We start from the raw sequence: 25,160 nt of genomic DNA, 5'->3' as shown, positions 1-25,160 counted from the left end.
AAATGGACGTCACTATAAAATATTCAGGCTAACATTACTGAATGGTATCATTTTGATGAATTGGACATTAAGTTCTAGTTTTCACCTCACTATCACATGGAAAACTGTCAGGAGTAAAATTCAGTTTTAAATCACACGCTTATAATTGACCAGGTGATTGTATTGTACTAATTGTAATCGGTAATTGTTGTAGTGAAGCGGAAGAAACATAAAAGATTTTTGTCTTCTTGAGGTATATCTATTTAAATGTTTTGAATTGCTCTTTTAGAGCCATTGTTGAAAGTACAAGAGTTATATGCGCGATAGGATAACCCGATAACCTGCATGCTTTCAGACCATGATAAATGAAGAATAACCTTTGACCTTCCGTTTGACATTTCAAAAAGAATGTGTACCAAGTCATTAGGCGCCATACCACCAGGAGGATATAAGGCATTACTGGCACACATAAATTGTTCATGAAAAGAAAAACATCTACCGTACTGTAGCTGTGGGACAGCTTTGAAATGTACACATTACACAATTACTAATTCATCACCACAGGATATATTCATTAAATATAACATTATATTTATATTCTCAAAAAATGTACATATATGCATTTATTTCATAAAAAAATAGTGCTGTACAGTTTTTGGATAATTTAAATAATGGATACAATTTTGTGCTGCTTAGGGTAAAAAAATAACATAATTTTCACAGACTTCTGGAAATTTAATCTGTTTACAGCAATTTACAAATGATATGAAATTTTGTTTAAAAACCAACACATACAAATGTAATACATGTACATGAGTACATTAACTAATTAGACAAATCACCTCACTCACTTATTTGCTCTCACAGACACAATTTAATTTAAAGTACACATGTTACTAATAGAGCAAAATATGATATACATATTTGGTTAAAATTACCCTGGTATCTATGCGCTTTCAGAGTACAATAAATGCCTAGAAACAATGGTCGGTTTATCTTATTAGCCATGCAAAGGTATTCAAACCTAATCATATACATGTAATGAATTTGTATTTTTTCAAGTTGCAAAACAAAACAAGATACATGATGATCGACAAAAATTATTGGGCCATCTTGGTTTTTTCTTATGTACCAAACTTACAAAAAGTTACAGCAATATTGAATATAAATAAATTATACAAAAAATAAATAAACTTTATTAAAGCTGTAAGCAATGTTACGTGGGTCCAAGCATATTAACATGATGACTTCGTCAAGTGATCAACCATCATAAGAATTGTAAAATCAAAATGGCTGCCAAACCATGCGACTGATCAAAAGTATCTTATTTTTTTTCCATAAAAAGCCATTTTCAAATATGCTATATGCAAAATAAAAAGGTGATCAGTTAAAAACAAATGTCCAAAATGTTGGCCATTTTTGACAAATTCAAAATGGCAACCAAACCACACTGCCTACAAAAATTATTTTATTTTTTCTGTAAGAAGCTTTGTCCATATGTGCTTTGTACAAAATATATTATTCAGTTAAAACACTCATGAGAAACAACATGCCCAAGTTTTGATCTTGTGACTATTTTCTTGTCAGGAAGTTCGGAAAAACGTACAACAGGCAAAATATCTGGGTAATCGGTTGAAGTACTCACGAGTAACAAATGCTTAAATTTGTGTCTATTTTTGCCGAGAATCCAAAATGGCCAAATCACATAACTAATTTGAATTATTTATTTAGTGTTAGAAGGAGTTCAGTATAAAGATGCAACAAGGCAATTGGATGACTGACATCAGTATAAAACTACTTCCTGTTCAAGAGAATTCAAAAAGGCAATCAAACCTTGTGACCAATCATAAAGAGTTTTTCAAACTTTAATGTGCTTTATTCATAGATGCTAAACAGCAAAATTAAGAATAATGATCTATAAACATTAGAAAATAGTGGAAAAAAGTCAGGTGACTGCTAAAATTGTTATTAGTGAAATGGATGTGTATCAAAAAATCTGCTACAAAAAAAATTCAGAATGCCTTCAGAAAGGGTTCACTTCCAGTTCAACTTCAATTCAAAAATACAGGTGCACCAGTTCACAATTCAAAAATACAGGTGCACCAATTCACATTAGAGCCTATCATGGAAAATTTTAGACCATTGATTCTTATCAGCAGTTTTCTAGAAAATATTGCAAGAAGAAGACCAATCTGTGCAATAACAATAGTTCTCAAAGCCACACAAATTAACAAGAGGGTACATTTAGATTCAGAGAACGTGTATGAAGGGTCATTATCTATCTATGAAGTGGAACACCATCAGACATACCCAATTTAACACTATAAGGTCAAGATCAGTTTAGGTTTACTTTCAAGGTTTACTTTTTAAAATATGGCCAAATACAGTTCAGAATTTTGCAAAAGATTCTGCCCAAGACAAATCAGTGTAGGGTGTCAAATTGTATTCTTTCATCTGCAGTATTTAGAAAAGTTTACTGTAGGCGAGATGAGCAAATTCGCCTGTAACTGCCTTGGAGGGAACCCCGGCAGAGACATATGCATAGACCATTAAGCTGCTGAGAAATGGTAAATGTTTCTCATCAACAAGCAGCTGATTTGCATATTTGGAATCTGACCTATTTGGAACATATTGTGTCTATAGACATATGACCATATGCTTTGAGCAGTACAATACATTCATCAATTACAACACATTTAAACTGATTGATCTTTTGAAGTGAAATAACCAAACTTGAACACTATATTTCCTCTATTAGTAGCATATATATACATTTACGTAAATTACAGAGTAGTCTTTTGTCATATTAACATCATATGATCTTTTAGTTTACATGTGCTTATATTGGAGATGCACTACTAATAGAGCAAATATAAAGGTAGTTTTAAATACTGTAAAATACTTTATTTTAGCTTGAATTAACTTTCACTGAAAAGACTTTTTTGGTGTTATGTATGGAATTTATTTTCACTGTTTTCTGACGAGTTGAATATAAAAATAAAATCAAGCGAATATACCTTTTTTTCCAGATTTTACAAATCTGGGAAAAAAAGTATATTGGCTTGATTTTATTTTCACTGAATCATTCCTTCAGCGAACATAGCGAAAATTGATTCCAAGCGAAAATGAAGTATTTTACAGTAGCTTGTTTGAAATATAAAATAATGTGCATTGTTCATCCCTGAGGTATATGGCTTATTGCCATACAGACAAGATTCTGTGCATTACATACATATTTGGTGGTAAATGAACAAAATTATACACATGCTCAGTTTACAAATATAAGTATTTTTTATCAAACAGGTTAAAAAAATCATATGAGATACACTTCACTCACGTCTGTCCACATGTTACCATGAAATATGGAAATACACACACATGCACATACATGTCCTACCGTCGTTGCAACAACACACATTGAATTAACTTTTAATATAGTTCCTATATAGGGTTGCGTTTTAATTGGGGTTTATTTAAACTCAATTACAATGCAATTCAACATAGAATTGCGTTTTATTTAAGTTTGATTAAATGAAAGTTGAATATCCCGTGACTTAACATAGAAATGTTTGCAAAGCTTAGGTTTAGTAAACGGGGAAGGTATGGTACAATTATATTTATATTAATATAAATTGAACCACACCTTCCCTCTTTACTAAACCTAAGCTACGCAAACTTGACTTAAATTCAATTAAATATTAATATAAATTATGAAAATAGTGAGGGTCATTACAATGTAAGTCAATGAAAAGTTAAATTGAAGTCGTCACAATGTTGGTACCACACACACACACACCATAAATATAATTTTCTACATGTGAGTTTCATGTATAGTAATAGAAATATTGTCATCATGGGTAATACTTGAGTTTCTCCGAAGATCTGGTGTCAACCGTGGTGTTATCAATGGTGAGAGACTTTGACTCTGATTTCCCACAATGGCATGGATATGTGCTCTGAATGAACCCCTTGAACTATTGTGGATTAACACCTGGTAAGGAAGTAGACAAAATACAGCAATGTAAAACAGTACTATTTCAATATACAAATTTACAGTTGTGGCATGTGAATATACATATGAATATAGTCAAATGAAATGCATCTGTTATTTTAATATACCAACATCTCTGTAGCTTTGTATAGCAAATATACTGTCAATGGATTAATTCTGATTTTATAATATTAAAAAATGTGTGTGAATCTAAATTATGCCGGTGAAATCTTCACTTCAAGAATAATTGTGATTTTGCAAAATTAAAGTGGTTGAAGTGAGTACATAATTTCTTTCTGATACCAAACATAGCCTGTACAATGTGATCAGATAGATGTGCGTTATAAAACATATATTGGCTTTATTTGGGCATCAGCACTACTGTAAAATACTTTTGCTGGAACAAATTTTCACTTAAAAGACTTTTTGGCCGTTTTGTATGAATTTATTTTCACTGATTTTTGACGAGTTGAATGTAAAGTATAGAAAAAAAAGTTCATTCGCTGGATTTTATTTTCACTGAATCATTCCTTAAGCGAAAATTAATTCCGAATAAAAATAAAGTATGTTACAGTATTCTCCCCATACTGATACTAGTAGTCTTGAGTGAAACACCCTCTCTTGGAAAAAACAAATGTACCGGTATGTTGTTGTCTTCACAACCAGCCAATGCTTGCATACCATGGCTCACATGGCAGATCTGAATTTAATTTTTAAATGAGGAAAGAAATCACAAAGTTACCTCATCTGCATTGGCATAAGTGTTGACATCTACTGCATTCAGAACAGCATCATGAATTGTCACAAATAAACAACGGTCTACTTTACATGCAATATGCTCAAAAAAGTCTGCTTTTGCAAGATAATCACGAACACGCTCTGGAAGAAAACAAATTTGTTGGAAGAACTGATTACTGTGGTAGAGATCACTCGCGTATTTACTCAATTACAAGCCTTACCTGGTACATATACATACATGTATGCTTGATGACTACAAAATATAACTTTTAAGTTGCTATATTTTTATAAAGACAGCTAAAATCAGTTTTTTGTCTGTCTGTCTTAATCAACTACTGTATTTTCACTGATTTTTGAAAAAGGTATATTATCCCTCCAGCGAAAATAGCGAAAATAAATTTCAAGCGGAAATAAAGTATTTTACAGTATTTAAATGGCAATGGCAATTTTTGGCACATTTCACAGAATAAATCTATGTAATTTTTATGGGTGATTATTTGGTCAAAATTAACAAAGAAATTATAGAAAAATTTGTTGTGGGGGAAAATAATGGCATTCAAAAGGTAATTACCATAGAAAGTCTCCTGTCAGAAATATACATGTTTGTACACTGATAATGGGGAATAAATACAAGATTATGTAATTGCCTGCTGGAAGTCTTAACGAATAGCCCAGATAAATTAGAACAGGCAATGTGTTACATGTAAGTGTGTTTAGAATAGTCTACTCAAGCCAAGAAGATTGTGTGGACTATTTAGACATTAACCTGCATGTGTGTGTGTGTGCTACCACCACCACCAGATTGGTGTCAACACGAAGCTACCAGTACTTACAACATCATCTGATAGGCTACCTACCGTAAGATCTAACAGACCAATGAGAGAGCAGCTTATTTGTTGTAGGTATCATATTCTGCCTTGTATATATGCTTTGATTCAACTGCCAACTACAACTATTATTACAATACTATAAACTATAAACATTGGCTTTACATTGATATCTGGCACATGTCTACACAGATGTATCACTGCCAACATTGTGATGCAAAAGGCAAGAAAAAGAATTTGTCAAAGAATGAAGCAACAATGTTAATTTGTATCAAGTGAGTAGATACACATTCTGCACACTCTTTTTTCCATAATAATTTGTTTAGTTTTACATCAAACAGACATATTTTCCTATTGGCTGCATACTTGATAAATTTTTAGAAGAACAAATATGGTATAAATTATGTAGGTTTACTCTGTGAAAGGTGACGATGAAGTATGAATGACCAAGATCAACTTACTTTTACACTGTGCAAAAAAGATCTGTATTCCAAGTTTGTGATATTCATTAAACAGTTGGCGTAACCCAGTTAAACCTGTGGAGTCTATAAAGTTGATTGAAGAAAAGTCAATGATGATCGTGTGGATGCTTTCTTCTGGGCGTGAATCTGTGGTTAATTCATTATTCCTTTCAGGATCATCTTCTGCATCACTGGTGAAAGTGTTTTGCCTCGATAAAGGAACTTTGTGTCCAGGGGCGAATTCTTCAAATTCATGACCAACTATCCAGTCGTCGCTAACCACATGTTTGATAGGAGTGGAGCGTTGCTGTAAAGTACTTCGGGTTGGAGATTGTATGTCAGGCTGTGTTGAAAATCAATTGAAAAAAATAAATACCATATTTGCCCTATTAGAAGTCTATAGACTTGTGTACATGACAGAGATACAAGTCATGTTTTAATAACCAAGGATATAATAATAAATTCAAATTTATGTGCACTTCTATTGTGTCAAGATAGTTTTATTTTTATTTTTTATTAACAGCACATGTAAATGGCAATTTTTGAGTCATGGTTTCAAAAAGGCCTGTTTTTGCATATCATCTTATCATCCAAGAATAAATTTCATGAGGCAAAAACGTAACTTTTTTGAGATACATGGAAATGCGGGACTAAGTTGTTGATCAGATAATTCAACTAATTATGTATACTGTAAATATTTTATTTTTGCTGGAATTAATTTTCGCTGAAATTATTTTTTGGGTGTTTTGTACGGAATTTATTTTCACTGATTTCTGACAAGTTGAATGTGAAATATAGGAAAAAAGGTATATTTGCTAGATTTTATTTTATTCAGCAAAAATAGTAAAAATTATTTAATTAATTCCAAAGTGAAAATAGAGTATTTTACAGTACTCAAAAGTAACCATGGCCAATCAGTATTTTTCTAGTTATACTTGCCTCAACTGGTGACACCATTTCCTCATTTTCATCTATAATCACTGAAACTTCTCTTTGCTCACTTTCCTTTTTATCTTTCTCTTCATTTTTCTTTTTCTTAGCCTCAGACTGTAATATTTTTCTTGGATTAATCCCAGTCAGTTTATACACCTTTGACTTGAAATGTTCAGTATTGGCATAGTACAACGATGCCTGCATGCGGAAAATCTTGATACCAGGTGTTTCTATTGCCTGATTTAAAGGAATTAAAGCAAACAATCTTTTATTAAACAAAGTACCATAAGAATTACCTGACTTCGACCCTCTCCTGGCCATTCCTACAAATCACCAACAAGAATTCTTACCATGCCGAAAAAATCCAACCATACACACCATTGAAAATTAATAATTAATCTGTAGGTTTAGGATACCCAAACCCAGTTTTTGTTGAATAAAAAAAATTAAAGCATGTCTAAGCATGATACTGTATTAAAAAGACTGAAAAGACATCTTAGCTGTTTTGTATTAAGTTTATTCTCACTGATTTTTGATGAGTTGAGTGTAAAATATAGAAAACAAGGTATTTTTACTGAATTTTATTTTTTACAGATTCATCCCTTACGCAATAATACCGACAATAAACTGAAAGTGAAAATAAAGTGTTAAGCAATAAAAACAAATGTTCTACATATCAAACCAAAAAACATAGAGGGCGACACACATGTTTCTAAAACGATAAATCACATATGCTTGAGTATAGGCACACAAAGCTGCTGCTTGTACATGGCTCTAGAAATACGCCAGCTACTTTAGATGTAGATTGTTTTTGAAGTTTTAGCACGCTACCTATGTCAGAAATGTTGAAGCGACAGTAGCTGTGATTTTGAACATTTTATATGATCTTATGTACTAATGTTTTTAATAGTTTTAAATATGTTACCTTTTATTATGCATATGTAACAGTGTGGCAAACTATTCAATGTAAATCTTCTCCTCACTACCAGCTGTAAAGCATCCAGCTTAATTGTTTATTGGTATACATAATTTCAAGCCAATGCCAAGGCAGAATAAAGATTTCCGGCACCGGTTTATGAATAAAATTATGGACAGCAGTTCCTGACTGTCCAATTTTATTCTCCGTTTATAGTTTCTTTGATTTAGCCTAATTCTGACAGTACATTTAACAAATCTTACTATTATATTGTTTTAGACACAATTGCATGAGCATATAGGGTCAAGTAGTCATAATTTCATAGAAATAAGTCACGTGATGGGGACTGTAGAAAATTATGATGTACAATGAACACTATTAAAGGAAATTACTCATAAAATCATCAGCGAGAGGTTGTCAGAGAGAGACTTAGCCTTTCAAAATGGTGGTGTATTTGAAATTTCGCCCAAGGCCCATTAAATTGTCATCTTGCACTACCGTACTTATCCGGGTAAGAGCCCATGCCTGGGCAAACGCCCACCCCCCACTTTTGACACAATAAAGAAGTTGAGGTCATATTTGGGCACACGCCCAGAGGGTCTTTTTCTACACAAAAAATAAAAAAAAAACTATTTTCTATTCGTTGACTGTGGTTGCATTAACAGTTGACTTTCTTGAAGTCTGTCGCGATACTTATAAAAATTGTTAATTGCGTAAAACAAGGGGTGGACGCAAAATAGCTGTGACAGCTTTCTGTCTTCAGGGCAGTGCGTTCACCGCTGTTTTTTTTCAGAATCATAGCAGTCAGCAAGTCTATAAAAATATATATTTTAAAGCAGAAACGGTAGTTCTCTTTTTGAAATATGTCGTGGCCCTAAAAAGGGCCGGCCGTTTGGTTTGTGCTTCTTTGGAAACGATTCAAGCAAATTGTATAAGGAGAGCCGCTAAGCAAGTGTCGCACTCGTTCGGCTTTAGCGTCGTCGACAATGAAACCAATGTTGCAATATTGTAGCAACCCGTACCTAGGAGAGTGGTTGAAATCATGTTTTGTAGCAGCTTGCGAATCCATAACTGGGGCCAGCAATTTTGCAATGTCACGCCGAAGACTGCCAAATTTTTTACCATCTTTCATCACCGCTATTGCATTTCTGTCATGAAAACTATTCTTCTGTCGTTGGATAAAAAAAAAACTTCCTATTTCAAGTCCACCTCGATATCCATATAGTGAGACATTCCAACCGCCGGAACTTTCTGAATGATAACTTTCACCGTGATTGATAAGCGTCGAGTCTGATAAGAAAGCAACCTTTATGATGAAATACTAGTACCGGTAGTGATGTCATTCTTAGCCAATCAGTAAAGCAGATGCATAAAGACCAAAGATGATTGCTAGACTGTAAACAAAAGCATCGTGTGCCATCGCAGCAGAACGACCCCATTTTTCTTGTCTCTTTATTATGATTAGACATGAATGAAAAGTGCTAAGCTGACAGACTGCGAAATCTGTGGATTAAAAATGCTAAGTCCAAATTGTGTGGGACGATATCGACGAACTTCAGGAATAAGTTGTAGGGATTTTGTTCGACGGCTACAGTGACGCCGACTTGGACTTTGTGGGTTTTGAGTTTGACGAAGATGGCAATGAACGTACAAATAAAGATCTGAGAAGTTATTTCAAACAGCTATGAATCTTTATAATTTTTACAGTGTAAATTTGTAAATTATTATTGATCTTGTATGACGGTTGATTCGTAATTTGTCGAGACCGGAAATCATTTTACGCAGTTTAACCCCTAACATTTTAATTCATTTTGAGTTCACGCGTTTTGGGCGTGTTTGTCGGCGGAAAAATCCTAATTCAAATGATTCCTCACTGTCAATTTTTATTATTTCTGGTTTATTTGTCACATTATAATCAATACATTAATTTTGTTTTACTTCTAGTGTTGGATATTGTTCATTTATTTCCGTTGCATGTTTTCATTTACCGTTCTATTTCCTGCCGCAGTTCGATCTGCGTGTTGTCAATTTTCGTGAATTTTCGTTTTTTCTGCCGGGGATCTCCTGGCAAATACCCACCCCTTCTTTTTGGCAATTTTCCATGTTCAAGACCCTGGGCTTATACCCGGAAAAATATGGTATAATCCCCTGACAAAACTGGATTTCAATAGATGGCGCCCTCTGGAGACCCCCAGCCATATTTTTTTCCACTTTCAAGTGATTTAAAGCGAACCTAAATATGGCCTTAATTTATAAACTGTATTCGAAATAATATTGCAGTGGTTTAATTTTGTTTAAATTATAACTGTAGCTTGGATAGGCATTTGAAGTGCTTGCAATTAAACACCATGGAGGCCATTCGTGGAGGGGAATAAATAACGAACGAACATAGTTAACATCCAGGTTCTTTTCAAAGCTATGACGTTTTAGTATCTGATCGCATTCGTATATGCCATTGTACATAGCCGTTCATGCTGCCAAGCATTGTGTACTACTAGTATAAACTCAACTTTTATATGCTCAATGTGCTTTTTAAAACTTGGGTTAGAGCCTTATGCATTTGAACCTTAGTATTCTGAGAGTGGAAGCCCAATTGCGTTAAAGTACCGTATTTCCTTGATCGTAAGTCCCTCCCGAGTATGAAGCCCATCCCTATATATTTACTTGGTATTTATCGAGTTGAGAGCATTCACGATTATAAGCCCAGAGTGTTTTTACTGGGCGTCGACGATATTCTTTAAAATATGCGTGTAAAAGGTGTGTTTCATTTCATAATAATCGTTATTGGCATGGTAGTTTAGTTCGTGCTTTTAGTTTTTATGAGAAAACTCACATTAATTTCAGAGTGCATGGCGAACGTACACAACGTGGTTCGCATCCTTTCTATTCTGTCATTTACTCAGGATGAACCCCGATGTTGCAATACGACAGTATATGCTATGCTTTCAGTGTCCACCTCTCGACAATGGTCATTACAGGAGACGTTTTTTAAAACTAAAAATCTGAGAAAAAAGATTGCTGCTATTAAAAAGTTAATTGTGATGGACTATACTTACACTGGAATACCACTTAATATCTTTGTAAAGATCTGTTCCTGGTATTCTCCCCAGTAATGTACAATATGGTTCCTGTGTTCTCCAGACATGTACAAATATTGAAAATCCCACACCAATTAACAGACCTTGGTCTACATTGAACAGTACCACGGCTACACAGCTTACCCACCACACATGCTGAAATATATAGAAAACAATTTTAAGACAAAGACATTGACAGTCCCAGTAAATAACTATTTTAAACAATAAACCTCAACCCTTTGAGTGCCAGCATTTTGCATGATTTTGTTTATTTTTCTATAACTTTTATGTTTATCTTGGATTAAATGGGCATAATTTCAAATGTACTACAGGGTTTGAGCAAAATTTGTAAAAACAATAAGGACAAATTTATGTGGCTTTATTTTGTGAATGGGTAACAAAAGTTGACTTTAGCATTCAAAGGCTTAAAACCATTTCAGCAGTACATATACTTCTAATTTACTTACTACTGATATGTGCTGAGACTCAAGAGGTGTATTGATAATATAATAATGTGGATAGAAATAGACACAAAAAATTCAAATATTATTTAGACTAAGAGGTGTTTTATTTTCATATTTTCGGTTTGTACATGTAGGTAGCTTGAAACGAAACTAACCTAGGTTGCAAAACTTCAGTGCAAAATCTTCAACTAGTAAAAATTATTATCAAAACAGTCATCAATTGCTGATATTTGATAATAAAGTTAATCAAAGTTAAACTGTAAATAGCTCGTAAATGACGTGCATCAGGAACCCATAATGTCTAATGTATGTACCAAGTTTGAACGAAATCCATCCATAAATGCCAGAAATGCTTGATATTTGATGATTTTTTAGCACAAAAATGACCACTATTTGGCCATTTTGAATAGGATCGTCAAACCAATATATCTGTTTATCTATGACATGATGTATAATGAATATTTAAAATTTGAACATAATCAGTGAAAGCAAGTCAGAGATATGGCACGAGAACCACATTCATTAAAACAAAATGGCCGCCAGTCGGCCATTTTGAATCTTATCTGAAAAGGTTCCATAATGTCTAATGTATATACCAAGTTTGAACAAAATCAATCTGTAAATAGCCAAGAAATGCTTGATTTTTAGGATTTTTTAACACAAAATGGCCGCCATTCGGCCATCTTGAATCAGATTGTAAAACAAAATAATGTGCATCAAGGCCTTATAATGTCTAATGTATATACCAAGTTTGAACAAAATCCATCTGTAAACAGCTGAGAAATGCTTGATTTTGATGATTTTTAGCACAAAAATGGCCGCCATTCGGCCATCTTGAATCAGATCGTGAAACAAATTGACGTGCATATGTATAATATCATGTATGATGTATGTGTGAAGTTTGATTGTGATTGGTCCAGGCATTTCTAAGATACAGATACTGCGTCCAAACGGGGACTAATTAATGCAATAATTGACTAATTAATATGCATGGAATTGAACCAAAATCTAATCAGCGCATCTACTCATCATATATTAGCTGTGTGCCAAATTTCATTTGAATTGAAATTGTAGATCTTGAGTTATCAGTGGAACAAATTTTAGTCACAGAGTCGCAGAGTCACAGACACCGGTATCACATAAGCTCCGTTTCACGGGAGCTAAAAATGGTAACCCTAAATTGCAAATTATGCAGGCAGTAGCAAAATATGTATTTCACATGAAACAATCAAGACGAGATGAGGGCTACTCCGATAATGTAGTATATACTTACAAAGTCTATCATATCATACTTGAAGAGTTTTGGAAGATCAAGAACCTGCTTGAAGATTCCTTTTAAAGCAACAAGTACAATAGCAGAGAGTACTGCCTGAAATGAAATAAATTTGGAAGTTATTCCTGTGATCATTACAATTCTTTAATATGTCAATATGATATCAATAATGAAAGCTATAGCTAACTGTTGAATGTGTTATGTAATAAAATATAGAGATGAAAAGCACATTATATGATTCAGAGGTAAATCTACCAAACCTTACACTATAGTAGTGTTATGTGTCTGTAATTTTGTTTGTAATTATTCTAAAACTGTGAGTCATGGATTCAACTTTACCGTTGGAAGAGTCTCGAACAATGGTCCAATCCATAGTAGGACAATCAACATTAAGGCACTGTTCACAAATCCAGCAATCTGGAATGAAACAAGAATGATCAATTGATATCTACACAGCCAACAGAGAACTCCATGTCCATTTTTCTGTATTTTTTTATTAAATTTTCAATAATGTGGAACTAAGTGGACATAATTTCCTATGTGCTACACATTTTGATCAACATTTTGCAAAAAAAAAAAAGGATACATGATGAAGGGTGGGTACAAAACTATATTGTAGCATTTTGTTGAAAAAGACATATCACACTTGAAATAAATGTTTTCCCTATTCAATCAAAGCGATGAACAAAAGACATTTTGTTAAAATACTTATATAATGAGAATATGCCTAATACATGCATTAAAGCTATAATTGCAGGATCTGTATGCACAGTGAAATGAGAGGAAATCTTGACAGTCCTATAGAGTATTTTAAATGCATACCTGAGATGTTCCACCAGTACTTTCTTGAACTAAACTACGCCCCATAGAACCACTTGATGCATAGCATGAAAACATGGAACATATCACATTAGTACTTCCGTAAGCTATCAACTCCTACACCACAGCAACAAAACAAAAATGAGAAATTTAGAAGCATTATGCAAATAGGTACACAATGTAACAAACTGAATTTTACATATCGGTACTATTGTAGAATTCAGTCAGCTACAAATGATAATAATTTAAATACCTCATGGTAAAATATCCCTAGAATACTAAGATCTGTGTATTTAAACAAGCAGCCTCTCGGCTGAGATAGCTCCGTTATTAGCAATGCACATTTCAATTAAAAAATTGAAGATATCACAAAATGAAAAAATCTGAGAGAGGTCCATCTGTAGTACCAATATATATAATATCAAAGCAATGTGACTTGCAGATTTTAACAAGAAGTTGAATTTATCACTTTTTACCAAAATGACAAAAATATTCATCAAAATTAGAGAATTAAATATATCATCACGAAATTAACAAATGTGAGAGAGGTCCATCTGAGAACCTACATGTATAATATCAAAGCAATCGATCGGACTTGTGGTTTTTAACAATATCACTTTTTACCAAAAATTACAAAAATAAATATTCATTATGCTATAGAATTGAAGATATCATCATGTAATGAACAATCTAAGAGGTCTACTCAAGGTACATATACACCAAGTATAAAAGCAATCAGGCTTGTAGTTTTCAAGAAGGAATTAAAAAAGTAAAAACCAGACAATCACTCATGTGATAAGCTCTGCTCAACAAAGTCAACAGTTAAACGAATTTTTACCCAATACTAAGACATCATGACTGTATGGGATAGATGTTGATTTCTGTTAAATTGTTTTTCCATCTACATGAGCAAACATTTGTTGAGGCAATGATGCGAATGAAGCATATTAAAACATGAACCTGTCTTGCGAGCAGCATTAGTTAAATTTTTGACAAAATAAATTACCTGATTTGCATCTATCTTATAGTTCTTTTTTTGAGAAAATAATGATGCCAAGGCAACAGAAATTGAAAATGATACTAAAGCAATGGGGAAAGCAGCACCAATCAAGGATGTGAGATATGTCGTTGGTGGAAATCTTGGTGGAGGTAATCTGTCAATAAAAAATATAATAACATGAATGTTGACTGTTCTGAGATGAGATGCAAGTACAAAGGATGGCCATCTCATCATCTGACATCGTCTAATAGCAACTCAATTCACAGCGACAAATCAAAAGCTATTTTCTTGATGCCTAACAAATTTGGCCTTGAACTCCAAAATTTAAGCTCTGTGAAATTGTATCCTGTTAAGTTCATTTCTTTCAGGAGATACAAAATCAAAGACAAACCAGAAACATTATTCTATTGCTGGGACCTACATTGAATTGACTTGAAAAACAATTGAGATACGTGTGAATACCAATATGTCTTCAAACAACTTTGAACAAATTTGGTCTAAGAGTGTCATATTTTCTATTTCTGTTTTCAAACTAAATATTGAAAAAAATAGTATCCAGCATGGTGATAAAATCACACTGCACATATTTATGACTGCATAACTGAAGTCTCCGGGAAGATATGACCAGAGTTCATGTTATGCCTATCTGAATTAGAGAAAATACCCCCTGTAGTGTTGAGTGGGATATGTACTCACATAAATGACAGAATGTATGTCTGTGATATCTACCAGTAAGCCATATTTTAATAATCCACTATACAATGAATTTCTGCTGTATGTGCGTTTCTATTGGATATATGAATGCTATGCTTTATTTGTTTATATTAGTACCAACTAATGGTAGTATTACCACACTCGACCGCATTAGCGCCCAGGGTTCTACAAAAATTGTGATTTTTTTTTTAGGGGCGGGTGCTTACCCGAGCACCCTTCTCGGAAAGGAGTACAAATGACAATTTTAATTTACCATGTGACAGATTGAAGGGGATATTACGTCTTTGAGTAACTAGCAATTTTTGATAGGTAAACTATGGCATGAAATATTTACCGCATTTTACTTTTATTAACAGGTCATTGTCGAAGCGTAGTTTACACATGGTTACCATGGTCTAGGCATTCACAACATATTCACGGCGGTATCATATATTAAAAACGATTACCAGTATTCGTTAAGCAACCAATTTTTAAATTAGTGGCATGTTGAAGGGGTGGGCACTTTGCCGAATGTGACGCCGAATGGGCATGGGCGTGGTCGAGTACAGTAAATCAAATCACAGACTCAAACTGACACTCAAATTGTCAACCTACACTTCACGGCATGTCTTCCCTTCTGCCACCAGGGCAGTCCTCCAAAAAATACATAATAATAATAATACAGTAGTATAGTATTTATCTCAACGTTCACCGCGTTTTTACAATAATATGTAGTCTAGAAAGTAATAATCAAAACATGCATCACTTACCCTGCAGGTATATCACCATCACCAATAACATCAACATCATGATTCTCTTCCAAATTTAGAAAGTAGCTTGATAAGGTACCAACTACTACCTATAACAATATATAGCAGGTATTTCCAGGTGTTTAGTCATAGAGATTATTCAAAGAAATGCATTTCTTTGCAAACATTTAGTAAGATTACAGTCAAAGAGTGAAATGTGGGATGAATATTTTTAGTATTTAGCGTTTTTAATATTTTACTGTTCACAAATGAAAAACAATGTCAATTAGTATGCTACGAGTAATTACTAGTATGTACTTAGAATACATGTATACAGAAAATTGAAACTTTTTCAATGCTATTGAAGATGAAATTTTGCAGAAGTTATTGCGACTTCCTCACTGTGAGACTTTAAATGACAGTTCACACAGAATTAAAATAAATGTACTCACCACTATTAACTCAGACCCGAGTGGGTACCCATGTAGTCGTTTCTTACACCTGAATTCCACTTCTTTAATAACAACTAAAACCACAATACAACTAACTGAGAGCAATACAGTCACATAATTACACTCATGTAAACTTGTAAAAATGTCTCGATACACCTACAACAGTAAAGGAATATATATACAAATATTTTTATTTTTTTTCATATTTTTTAATTTGTCTATTTCAACTTGTAATCTTGTTTGAACATGTATATATGTCATATCTTATTTACCTACCATTGGGTCCCGATAGTTTGCTTAAATTATTAACACAGGCGATGGAATGTACTTCCAAATAATGCTACCCCAGTATTATTTTCAAACTGAGTATAATTTCCAATAATGAACACAAGGTGGCACTATATCATGTGCAAGGTAAATTTTGAGAAATATATACCATACTACATGTGTTGACTGGACTAAAATATCTTGGGTAATTGAAAGTAAACAATATTATATAGTCATCACTGGGTGAAGACGGGTTTCAGCATGTACCACATTTAAAATATATCATGCTACAAGCATGGTTTCTACCATGGAACCGAGTTATATTTGAATGTCAATGTGCAATATGACATAATAAATGCAAGAACATAAAGTATTTTAATTATCTACTTGGAAAACGTTTTCAAATCAGATACATAGATTTTAATACTTACATAGACTATTTTAAAAGCACCGGTATAACGTCCCACACTTATCCCTAGCATATCATCTATTTGACTGGTTAACACATAGACGGCAGCACCCGTAGTATATCCTCTAATAAATGGGTTGGATAGGTATATGGTAATCCAACCAAGGTGCACAATACCCATACATAACTGAATTAAAAGCATAATAGAAATATTGTTAATTACCAAATATCACTAAATTACCATCATCATTATATGTATTTCATGTCAATTTTTAAAAAAAAAATACTACCGTAAGTGTTACAGTCTTTGTGATGCCTATGGAAAACATATGGGGCAAAATTTAGTCTGTACAGGCTTCGCATATGTAAACAACACCCAGACATCTAGTGTTCTTTATTGCACATGATCATCAAATAACTAACCTGTATTATTCCAACCAGGAGTGCCAACACGACAGCAGCATCTACTAATTCCTGCTGCCTGTTCCATTCCAGTGGTGATACAGATGTTGTGTTTCTAGTATTGTTATCCATATAGTTATTCAGCAGGTCATCGCTACCGTCAGGATATAGGGGTACCACACTTTCAATCGCTGCACTTACCATTATACTGCTAACAGCGAATGTACCTGAGAAAACATTAACTTGGTGCATATCCTTTCATTCATGAATGAGTGCCATATACAATCAAATTTTTTTCTCGAAGTGTGAATGCAAGTTGATTGCCAAGAAACTAATTCATTTTAAAGTATTGGAAATTTTATTATTTGTGTTGTGGAACTTTATGTGACATACATGTATTTTATGATATGAATATGCATGAAGTCTGAATGTTAGCCATTGTTTTGGCATCCTATCTGATTTTTTGTTCGTGTCTGGATTCACAAAGATTCACCCATATTCTGAATTGTGGCCGAGGAAATTCAGAACATGGCTACTCCAAGTAAATCATCAATGATTTCCCACATTTAGCTCATATTCATATTCGATATACATCAAAAAATAGTACAAAAATACTAATATTAAAGTAGAATGAAATTTTAAAAGTAACATACCCATTGCTAATTCTTTACATGTACCAGTAACACCATATACTATAGGTGCAAAAAAACTCATGTATAGACCGTACACTGGAGGCAGTGATGCCAACATAGCATATGCCATACCTAAATAAAAATATATAAAGAGAGTATCATATTGAAACTGGCTTTCAGGCAAATTGAATTTAGAACCAATTCATTTCAAAGTACCACTTTAATTGAAAATTTATTATCACTGAAAAGCATACGGTAAGTCAATGTTAATAACAAGTTATCATTGCAATGCTATTGAAATGCTATTTTAATTTTATTTTTACTAGATTAACCCTGCAACAAAAATCATGAACAGGGAAAACACATTCTATACTTACCTTGTGGTATATTCATAACACAGACCGTTGCCCCGGATACCAAATCTCCTACCAGTTGATCTCGAACTTTATATTCTGATAACCACTTGGAGATAGGAAATGTGGACAACATGCAGCCTCTAGTACAAACAAGATTGCACTGACATTTCTTGATCTTCTGTTTAATTCTCTGTTTGTACGGTACATACTCCATGTCATTCTCCTTGTGGTAGTTTTTGAATTCTTCTTGCGAGTACAGGGGTCTTTCGATACGATAGCTTAGATGATGCTCTGATGGGTCCCCTTCACTGTGGTTGGACATTTGTTCTTGTACAGGTGGCTGATCAATGTTTGGTTTCTCCCTGTAGTGCACATTGTTCGGGTCATTTCTGTCTTTGTCCATGCTTTTTACTGAATTGTCCTTGACTTTGGATGCATCATGTTGCGACTGCTGGTCTAGATCAAGGTCATCTAATTGCCCTTGATTTGATGACATATTTGACTTTGTATCCTGACCTTGATGACTTTTATAGATACCAATAACACTTTGAGGCAAATACTGATGTAGTTGGTAATCCTCCCTCACTAACTCTACAAAAGACAATTTAGGGTTGATTAATAAAGATTCATGAAAGTCTTTTTTTATCATTATTTTTATTTTTATTTCACTGATAGAATGCTAATTAATGCTTCACAATGTCATATGCAAAAAATACTTGGGTCACAGTCACTGAATTAAATGAGATAAATGTGATACAGTGACCCCTCGCTAAGTCACGCTTCGGTAAGTCGCGATTCAGCCAAGTCGCGGGTACTTATTCTTATTCGAATACTGCCTGACACATGTGATGATACAACATATTATTTGAAAATATGTTTGTAACCTTTCAATTAACTTGTGTATTTATTAATTAAAATCATGATGCGTTTTAATAAAGAAGACACACTATTGATAAGTCACGGTTTTTGCTTGGATCCCGATACCCACGACTTAGTGAGGGGCCACTGTATTATTTTATGCGCATTACATGGAAATTTTATCATAGGGGTAAAACATGACTCGTTCAATTAGATAATTTCTTTCCTGTCCATTTTTTTTAAAACAATGTGTTCTAATGCAAGTTGAATGTGACCATGCCTTGACTACAGATGGGCCATGGGTGGGGTCAAATGCGCCTTAATATGTACAATCATTATTATCATTATCAATGTTTGAAAGTGATACAAGAAAATAGTATCTATACCCCCGGTACATGAAATCAGCTTAGCTGCTAGTACTCTTTCTTTATGATTTTGTACACAGAAGTGAATTATATATTTTCACCTCCAAGAATGATAACTCATAATTTGAACCTTGTATAAAAAATCTTGTCATCAACGAATATGAATCCAAGATGGATACAAACTAACAATGCACTCGCTTCCTGTAACAATCTTTTCCTTACAGGGCAAGAGTGAGAACAAACGTTCTGTACCAATACAATAATATATCTAAACAAAATTTTGCATCAAAAAAAAATACTGGCTAATATTTAGGTGCAAACATTTTGACCAAAAAATGATCAAGAACATTATGAGATCATTGTAATTAAATAAATAAATAATTAATATATGTGTTCCTCAATTAATACTACATGTACTGTATTAATCTCAATATCCCTTTTGAAATAGTGTAACATGAATCCTATGAAAGGTTCCCTAGATAGCAGTATATCTAAAAAAAAATTAGGGTAGAAAATCATGGGCACACTTTTTGGTGGAAAAAGTGATTGTCAATTTTTGGCAGGTTTTTACACTACATAATGAAAATAAATCAGGCTACAGACTAATCAGTAACAGATTATGGAAAGTATATTATTAACATGATCAGCAGTATATTTATTCACAAGACTGTGATTTATCCATATCTGTATATTTAGCCAAATCAAAACCCATATCATTAATCACAACAAAATTGAACTTGGTCAAGATCCCAAACTATAAAAGAAAAAAAAAAATTGCTTAAAATTATTGTAACCACGAGAAATAATTTATGCAGGAAACAGTTTCTCAACATGGATCTATTAATTGTATAAATTGCAAAAAGTCAAAGGAAGTATAAGTCTCACCCATCCCCACCACCCTTGGCTCAGTTCAGTTTTGAGTCCCTGTAATTTGTTATAGTTCAGTTTAAAACAGTTTCGTTGTATCTTATCTCATTCTCACTCTCAAAAATAATATGTGACGATGTAAACAAATAAATAAATAAGCAAGTATTTTATATACATTTTGAGTGGAACCATGTTGCTAAAATATAATATTGTAGCGCCGATTAGTGTATTATCAGTGCCGATGTGTAAGCAATACAACGCAATACTCTCTTTTCAATGTTATGGTGAAAATACGAACGTAACAGCTTACTATTACGTGCATCGCGTGCTTATAGCACTGAACTTGTGAAGGTCGGTCACTGACTGAGCCTGAGAGAGGTCAAGTCAGTGGAGTGACCGAGAATTATTAGATCGAAGACAGAGTTGAGTCGTAGAGTAGTCTGACAATGAATTAGTGAGAGTGAATTTAATAGTAATTGTAAAAAGCAGAAGGGTTTATGGCTATGATGTAGAGATTCATTCGATGTAGAACAACTCGTCACCGAATGTAGGCCAGAGATTTCGAGAGTAAGAGTGAAGTGAACAAATTTATAAAAAATATGACAGAAAAGCTGACAAATGTTTAATGGAAACGATAATACCCACCTAAAAAGAAAGTACGTACGGAGCACTGGTATTCGACGTAGAACACGGCGCGACCATATCAGTATGACGCACAAGAAAGCCGTCTGCTTTGTTATGATTTCTGCCTTTCGCCAGTTCTTGTGACACTTTATAGAGGTCAAGCAGTGCGCCCTCAATCGATCACGTTGTTTTATTTACAGAGAGCGCAAATCATAGTTTCGACTTTTTTTTCATCACAAGTGCACAATATTTTGTGTCAAAATCTGTCTGTAATTGTGTGGTTTAGTACTATTCAATAGCATGAAGATTTTTTAATCCACCGTAAATCTATTAACACTGTCAAATAATATCATAAGATGATACACCGGTCTACAACGAAAACACATTAAAATAATGTAAATGTTTCAGTACTTTTAAATACGAACAGGTACATAGTAGGACCCTATATATCATGTTTTTACAATCTCACCAACCACAAATATGAGTATATCTTTATCATAGGAACAATGTTAAAATGTCCTAAAACATTAAAAAAACGTGTCGTTTTCATTCAATTGTGTACACCGATTTTTTTTTTAAACTAAGTACTGTGGCCGCCTTATTTGAATTTTATTTTCTTCCATCTTGTAATAAGAAATGTCACATATGCAACAAGGAAAATAACATTGCTATTACCTTTGAGTAGGTTTCTATTAAATCACAGAAATGGGTATTTTATCGCAATTATTTCTCTATGTCAAAAACATGCGCAGAAATTAGTACTGGAATGTACGTAATAATAATATCTATTTTTTTTTTTGCGTTCTCATTACGAAGACACTAAATACGGATGTAGGTTGAGGTTATAACAATGAATTAGTGAGAGAGAAAATTAATAGTAATTGTAAAAATTGTTTCTGGTCGTGAAGTACAAAGTCATTCGGTGCAGAACAACTCGTCACCGAATATAGGTCAGGGATTTCGAGAGTAAGACGGAGTGAAGTGAATAAATTCAATAAAATTACGACAGAGAAGCTCAAAATGTGCAATGAAAACTATAATACCCACCCAAAAAGAAAGTACGTACGGGGCACTGATATTCGACATACAACATGGAGCGACCATATGAAGCACACGTTCAGAAAGCTGTCTGCTTTTGTTATGATTTTTGCCTTTCGCCAGTTCTTGTGATACTTTATAGAGGCCAAGTAGTGCGCCCTCAATTGGACACGTTGCTTTTATGTCATGCTAATATTTGCTATGAACGTCATTTCCTCCTCACGAGATGCCTTTCGGGTTACGAATATCGTGTTACGAAAACATCCAGTTTCAAAAATGACCACATCCGTAATTTAGAAAGCTTTACATACATTTTTGTTTTTGCTGAACGTCCACAATAACTTTACTTAACAGTTAACGATGGAACTTCGAGTTAATGAAGACAACATAATTTTGTTTGTTTTGTTTAACGTTGTATGTTTCCCCACAGTCACTCTACTAGTAGAGTGACTGTGGTTTCCTGTAACTCGAAGTTCGAGTAGTGTTAATTGAACACCGAGTTACAATTTGGGCGTGGTTTCATAAAAGTTGGCATGGTTTCTAAAATATGGGCGTGGTCACTTTTGTAACTCGATGTCCGTAACTCGATGTCTGTAACTCGATGTCCGTAACTCGATGTTTGTAACTCGATGTCCGTAACTCGATGTCTGTAACTCGATGTCCGTAACTCGATGTCTGTAACTCGAACAATTCAGCATCTCTTTCATCACGGGCCACTGGAGTTTGTACGTATTTGTGTTCGAACAAACAAATATTAAATTAATAGAACATAAATAAACACACACTTCTAAAAAGTTACTTGATAAACAGTTCTTTTGTAGTACCTGAGAAAGTGTAGCGAAACAAAATTGTGCATAACAAATTCTAAATAAGGCCACGCCTCCAAGTGTGCCGGTAAAACTGTACACACCGATATGACTTGATATAAATGTAGTCAGATTGTCTAGTTTTCTTATTGATTTATTCTACTAATATCGGTAAATATAAGTAAGGCGTTGGTGAAATTTGAAAGAGAAACTAACAATAATAATAACTTTCTTTCGTCTGTTTTTTTTAGTTCAAAAAGAAAGTGAGATGTTCGGCCCTAAACTCTTGAATTCGAGATGCTAAAACAACTATTAATTGCAAGAATCGGGGTATATAAAGGTTTGTCATCCCGATATGAGAATGAGTCCGAAAAGACAAATCTTAATATACCCTTCAGTTGCAGTTAATAATGGCTTATTATTTAAATGTAGCGACCCATGACGATAGGTTTTTAGAGGTGAGAATACACATTAATAAATCACATTCATTAGTATTATTATAAATATACAAAAGCATGTCGCCTTGCATTACGTCATATTACCATTCTCAAGCCGTTGCTATTGGTTGAAGCCGAAGGCTGAGGTCAATAACAGTCAATTGGGGTTGATAACTCTTGTTATTGGCACTGAGCGCGGCCAATAACTATTATACTATATATTTTCCCAAACGCCGTAAGCAAATTAAAACTGAGACGCAACTATCTAAGAATCTATGTGCCAAAATGTGATGACATCAGAGGCCAGTAACACACAAATGGCACCAGAGACGTACGTTCAGAGGTTAATATAAATATTTATGAAACGATCATGTGACCTTTTTGACAATATCATTAAATGTCTCGTACTTTAAGGATATTAACAAGTGATAACAGATGATAATTCGTAATGTTTAAGTCATACATAATCAGATGCCCAACTTGAATACACGACCTCGACCTTCTTTGTCTGGATTTGAAAATAAATATTCTGTCATATATCCCCATACCTATGTGTTTCAACTCCATAGCTAAATCCAATCCCGGCGTCTTCTGTCTAGGACGCCCTCACATAACAACATCCTTCCATTGTTTACCTTTGTTTTTACAGATTAATGCAGATCTACCCTGTCAGTGTAAAAATCATCTGCATCTGATTATAGGTCTGAGGTCAATTTCTGCATTTCCTAATTCTTGAATGTCTATGATTATACAGGGCATATAGTAAATTGAAATATACGCTATATACGCGTCGTATACCGCTTTCCCACCAAAAACCTCAAGAGCTGCCCAAAGTTCCCGATGACTATCTTCTTTTATTTGTAACGTTTGTGACAGCATACATAAAATCTACCTTGAGATGACGATTGTGGCAGAACATCCAGAAAGGCATCACGTGACAGGCGGGATAATGGTTAGAGTATTGACCTACAGTCGTTATTCACGTAGTAATTGCGTTGTTCACACCTGTTTCAATATCATTTGATTTTTTTTCTTTCTTGCTATTTTTAACTCTGAATTTATAGACAAATATTAAACACTCGTGGAAATAAGAGTTAACTACTGCTTCACTGACATTTATTATGATATGTTATACGTATTTAAACTTATTACGCGCATGCGTAATCAGACCAAATAAGTAACGTTCAATTGAAAACACGACTGAATAAAAAACTGCCTAAAACCTCAACAATGATTAATTACGTGCAGCATTTGACTTTTTTTTTACAATTTTAGCAGTTCAACTTTCTGTGACATGGCAACATTGTCGAAGTTAGGATAATGTCATATCATCTTAGTACCGGTAATATGTAAGATATAAATGTAATTGAATTTTACTTTAATATTGTGTTTTTTACTACAAAATCATGTTAAGAGGTAATGAGTAGTATTCTTGATGCTATAGTGTGATATTAATAAATAATATTATTCTACATCTGTCACCGTAACGTCATAAGTTACAGCGTGTCGTAATTTTGCGGTATTTTATGGGGTATTTTCATCCTACTATATCAGGAAACGCGGAACATGGAACGATTACGTGTGTAAGCGTCCTCTAATAATAAAAAAAAACATGGCCGTCCCAGGGTTTGACCGGACCCCACACAAAGAAGTTCGCTAAATCTGTTCTAAACTTGGATTTCGAAATACCCATGATGTATTCTTGGGAGAAAATGTATAATAATAAG

At 33.7% G+C, this 25,160-nt stretch overlaps 1 protein-coding gene across 1 annotated transcript; it reads right to left on the bottom strand.

Moving 5' to 3' along the window:
• Window positions 1-565: 565 nt before the first annotated feature.
• On the bottom strand, window positions 566-21,216 carry LOC102804672 (prestin-like). The gene is made up of 16 exons (XM_085496846.1): window positions 21,193-21,216; window positions 18,460-19,029; window positions 18,104-18,214; window positions 17,472-17,677; window positions 17,071-17,235; window positions 16,373-16,528; window positions 15,942-16,030; window positions 14,485-14,632; window positions 13,482-13,595; window positions 12,999-13,076; window positions 12,660-12,755; window positions 10,902-11,078; window positions 6,936-7,166; window positions 5,997-6,339; window positions 4,713-4,849; window positions 566-3,970 (listed from the first exon to the last, which is right to left on the bottom strand). Exons 2-16 carry the CDS (start codon window positions 18,932-18,934, stop codon window positions 3,791-3,793), a joined length of 2,706 nt encoding a protein of 901 aa, XP_085352972.1. The 5' UTR covers window positions 18,935-19,029; window positions 21,193-21,216; the 3' UTR covers window positions 566-3,790.
• Between the last annotated feature and the right edge of the window lie 3,944 nt (window positions 21,217-25,160).

Source organism: Saccoglossus kowalevskii, chromosome 3, assembly GCF_978046115.1.
Source record: "Saccoglossus kowalevskii chromosome 3, keSacKowa6.1, whole genome shotgun sequence".
In the NCBI taxonomy this organism is placed as follows: Eukaryota; Metazoa; Hemichordata; class Enteropneusta; family Harrimaniidae; genus Saccoglossus; species Saccoglossus kowalevskii.
This window is presented reverse-complemented; position numbering and strand designations above follow the sequence as displayed.